Below are 4,026 nucleotides of genomic sequence, written 5' to 3' on the forward strand. Positions count from 1 at the left end.
GGGGGGGACACTGGGAGGACTGGGGGGACTGGGGGGTCTGGAGGGACACTGGGAATGGGGACACTGGGGATGGGCTGGGTGGACTGGGGGGACTGGGAATGGGGACACTGGGGGGCCTTGCTGGGAGGGGGTCACAGATCTGGGGGTCCCTGCCCTGGGGTCCCTGTCCTCGCAGAGGGGTCTCAGATTTGGGGGTTCCAACTTTGGGGTCCTGGGGGGGTCGCAGAGCTGAGGGGTCGCAGCTTCGGGGGTCCCAACCCTGGGGGGGTCCCAATTTTGGGGGGTTCCCCCAATCCGGGAGGGGTCCCAGTGCTGGGAGGGGATCCAGGTTTTGGGGGGTCCCAGTTTTGGGGGTCCCTGTCCTCAAAGGAGGGTCCCAGATTTGGGGGTTCCAACTTTTGGGGTCCCTGTCCTGGGTGGGGGGGTCACAGTCCTGGGAGGAAATCCAGGTTTTGGGGTGGGGGTCCCAATTTTGGGGGGTTCCCCCAGCCCAGGAGGGTCCCAATGCTGGGAGGGGATCCAGGTTTTGGGGGGTCCCGGTTTTGGGGGGTTCCCCCAATCCAGGGGGGTCCCAGTGCTGGGAGAGGATCCAGGTTTTGGGGGGTCCCAGTTTTGGGGGTCTCAGTCCCAGCAGGGGGGTCCCAACCTTGTCCCCTGAGAGAAGGGGAACCCCAAAAAGAAGCAAACCCCCAGAACAGGGAAGAGAGGAACCCCAAGAGCAGGAAAAACCCCACAAAGGTGGCGAGAAAACCCCCAAAAAGGGGGAGGGGGGTCCCCGAAATGGGGTGGGGACCCCCCGAGGGGACACTTGTCCCCAGGAGGTGTCCCCAGCTGTCCCTGGTGCCGCCCAGCCCCGCGTGGAGCTGGCCTGGGCCATGAAGGCGCATCAGCATGCCCAGGTCTACTTCAACGTGAGTCTGGGCTTCGGGGTTTGGGGTTTGGGGTTTCGAGGGTTTGGGGTGGGGATTTGGGCTGGGATTTTGGGGGTTTGGGGTGGGATTTTGTGGTTTTGGGGGTTTGGGTTTGTGGGGCTTTTAGTGGGGTTTGGAGAGGATTTGGGGGGGTTTAGTGGGGTTTGGGGGGAGTTCAGGGGAGTTTGGGGGGGTTTAGTGGAGCTTCCCCCCCTTTTGGTGGGGTTTGGGGAGCTTTTAGTGGGGTTTCCTCCCTTTTTTGTGTGGTTTGAGGGGGTTTTAGTGGGCTTTCCCCCCTTTTTTGTGGGGTTTCAGGGCTTTTAATGGGGTTCCTCCCTTTTTAGTGGGGTTTGGGGGCTTTTAGTGGGGTTTCCCCCTTTTATTGGGATTTTGGGGCGCTGAGGGTGTTTTTGACCCCCCAGAAATGGCACCTCTCCTTCGAGGGGATGGTCAAGGATTTCAGCTATGGGGCCAATTTCCCCCTTTTATTGGGATTTTGGGGTGCTGAGGGTGTTTTTAACCCCCCCAGAAATGGCACCTCTCCTTCGAGGGGATGGGGAAGGATTTCAGCTATGGGGCCAAGGCTTGGGTGGGGTTTGGGGAGTTTTAGTGGGATTTCTCCCCTTTTTAGTGGGATTTCCCCCCTTTTACTGGGATTTTGGGGCGCTGAGGGTGTTTTTAACCCCCCAGAAGTGTTTGAGGGGATGGTGAAGGATTTCAACTACGGGGCCAAGGCTGTGTGTGGGGTTTGGGGGTTTTAGTGGGATTTGGGGGTTTTTAGTGGGATTGGGGGAGTTCTATTGTGATTTTGGGTTGCTGAGGGTGTTTTTAACCCCCAGAAGTGGCGCCCGTTCTGCCTCAGCTTTGAGGGGATGGTGAAGGATTTCAACTTTGGGGCCAAAGCTGTGTGTGGGGTTTGGGGGGTGTTTATTGGGATTTCTCCCCTTTTTTAGTGGGATTTCTTCCCTTTTTAGTGGAATTTCCCCCCTTTTTAGTGGGATTTCCCCCTTTTACTGGGATTTTGGGGCACTGAGGGTGTTTCTATCCCCCCAGAAGTGGCGCCTGTTCTGCCTCAGCTTCGAGGGCGTGGTGGAGGATTTCCCCTCTGGGGCCGAGGCTGTGTGTGAGATTTTGGGGGGTTTTAGTGGGATTTTGGGGTGCTGAGGGCGTTTTTAACCCCCCAGAAGTGGCGCCCGTTCTGCCTCAGCTTCGAGGGCGTGGTGGAGGATTTCAACTTCGGCACGCTGCTGCGCCTGGACAGCGGCGGGGAGTACTCGGAGGAAAACACCATTCTGGGTGGGTTTGGGGTGCGGGGGCCGGGGGCAGCCCGGTCCCACAGCTGATCCCTGCCCTGCTCCTTGCAGCCACCAGGATCCAGTTTCTGGCCATCGAGATCGCCCGGAACAGAGAGGGCTGCAATGATGGGGTTCACAGGAGGGGCAGGGAGGGAACGGCGGCGTGAGCTCGGGGTGGGATCGGGGTGAGATTGGGGTTGGGATCGGGGTGGGATTGGGGTGAGATCGGGGAGAGATCGGGGTGGGATCGGGGTGAGCTTGGGATGGGATCGGGGTGGGATCAGGATGGGATTGGGGAGAGATTGGGGTGAGATCGGGATGGGATCAGGATGGGATCAGGGTGAGATCAGGGTGAGCTCGGGGTGAGATCGGGATGGGATAGGGATGGGATCGGGGAGAGATTGGGATGGGATCGGGATGGGATCGGGGAGAGATTGGGATGGGATCGGGGTGAGATCGGACTCGGGGGGCTCAGATCACTCTGGTCCCTCAGGGCTCCCTGTGGGGTCACTCAGGGGTCATTCTCGGGGTCCCTTGGGGCTCAGGTCACTCTGGGGTGACTCGGGGTCCCTGTGGGGTCACTCTGGGGTCCCTCAGGGCTCAGGTCACTGTGGGGTCACTGTGGGGTCACTCAGGGGTCACTCTCGGAGTCCCTCTGGGGTCACTGTGGAGTGACTGGGGGGGCTCAGGCCACTCTGGGGTCACTTGTGGGGTCACTCTGGGGTCCCTCAGGGGCTCAGGCCAGTCTTGGGGTCCCTCAGGGGTCCCTGTGGGGTCACTCTTGGGGGGCTCAGCCACTCTGGGGTCACTGTGGGGTCCCTCTTGAGGTCCCTTGGGGCTCAGGTCCCTCAGGGCTCCCTGTGGGGTCACTCTCGGGGTCCCTTCGGGGGGCTCAGCCACTCTGGGGTCACTCAGAGGTCCCTGTGGGGTCCCTCAGAGGTCACTCTTGGGGTCCCTTGGGGCTCAGGTCACTCCAGGGTCCCTGTGGGGTCACTGTGGAGTGACTGGGGGGGGACTCAGGCCATTCTGGGGTCCCTATGAGTTCCCTCAGGGGTCTCTGTGGGGTCTCTTGGGGTCACTCTGGGGGTCCCTTGGGGCTCAGGTCCCTCAGGGGTCACTGTGGGGTCCCTCTCAGGGGGCTCAGCCACTCTGGGGTCCCTGTGGGGTCACTCTGGGGTCCCTCAGGGGGCTCAGGCCAGTCTCGGGGTCCCTCAGGGGTCACTGTGGGGTGACTCTCGGGGGGCTCAGCCACTCTGGGGTCACTCAGAGGTCCCTGTGGGGTCCCTCAGAGGTCACTCTTGGGGTCCCTTGGGGCTCAGGTCACTCCAGGGTCCCTGTGGGGTCACTGTGGAGTGACTGGGGGGGGACTCAGGCCATTCTGGGGTCCCTATGAGTTCCCTCAGGGGTCTCTGTGGGGTCTCTTGGGGTCACTCTGGGGGTCCCTTGGGGCTCAGGTCCCTCAGGGGTCACTGTGGGGTCCCTCTCAGGGGGCTCAGCCACTCTGGGGTCCCTGTGGGGTCACTCTGGGGTCCCTCAGGGGGCTCAGGCCAGTCTCGGGGTCCCTCAGGGGTCACTGTGGGGTGACTCTCGGGGGGCTCAGCCACTCTGGGGTCACTCAGGGTTTCCTCAGGGGTCATTCTCAGGGTCCCTTGGGGGGCTCAGTCACTCTGGGGTGCCTGTGGGGTCACTCTTGGGGGGCTCAGGCCACTCTGGGGTCACTCTGGGGTCCCTGTGGGGTCACTCTGGGGTCACTGCGGGGTCTCTTGGGGTCACTCTGGGTGTCCCTTGGGACTCAGGCCACTCTGGGGTCACTCTGGGGT

At 61.8% G+C, this 4,026-nt stretch overlaps 1 protein-coding gene across 1 annotated transcript; it reads left to right on the top strand.

The window, feature by feature from the left end:
* The first annotated feature begins 125 nt into the window (after window positions 1-125).
* Window positions 126-2,431, top strand: PBDC1 (polysaccharide biosynthesis domain containing 1). Its single transcript, XM_039698368.1, has 4 exons — window positions 126-344; window positions 594-911; window positions 2,096-2,207; window positions 2,276-2,431. The coding sequence occupies exons 2-4, from the start codon at window positions 876-878 to the stop codon at window positions 2,371-2,373; spliced, it is 246 nt and encodes an 81-aa protein (XP_039554302.1). The 5' UTR covers window positions 126-344; window positions 594-875; the 3' UTR covers window positions 2,374-2,431.
* The last annotated feature ends 1,595 nt before the right edge of the window (window positions 2,432-4,026 follow it).

The sequence above is a fragment of the Passer montanus genome, unplaced genomic scaffold, assembly GCF_014805655.1.
Source record: "Passer montanus isolate IOZ18808 unplaced genomic scaffold, ASM1480565v1 scaffold123, whole genome shotgun sequence".
In the NCBI taxonomy this organism is placed as follows: Eukaryota; Metazoa; Chordata; class Aves; order Passeriformes; family Passeridae; genus Passer; species Passer montanus.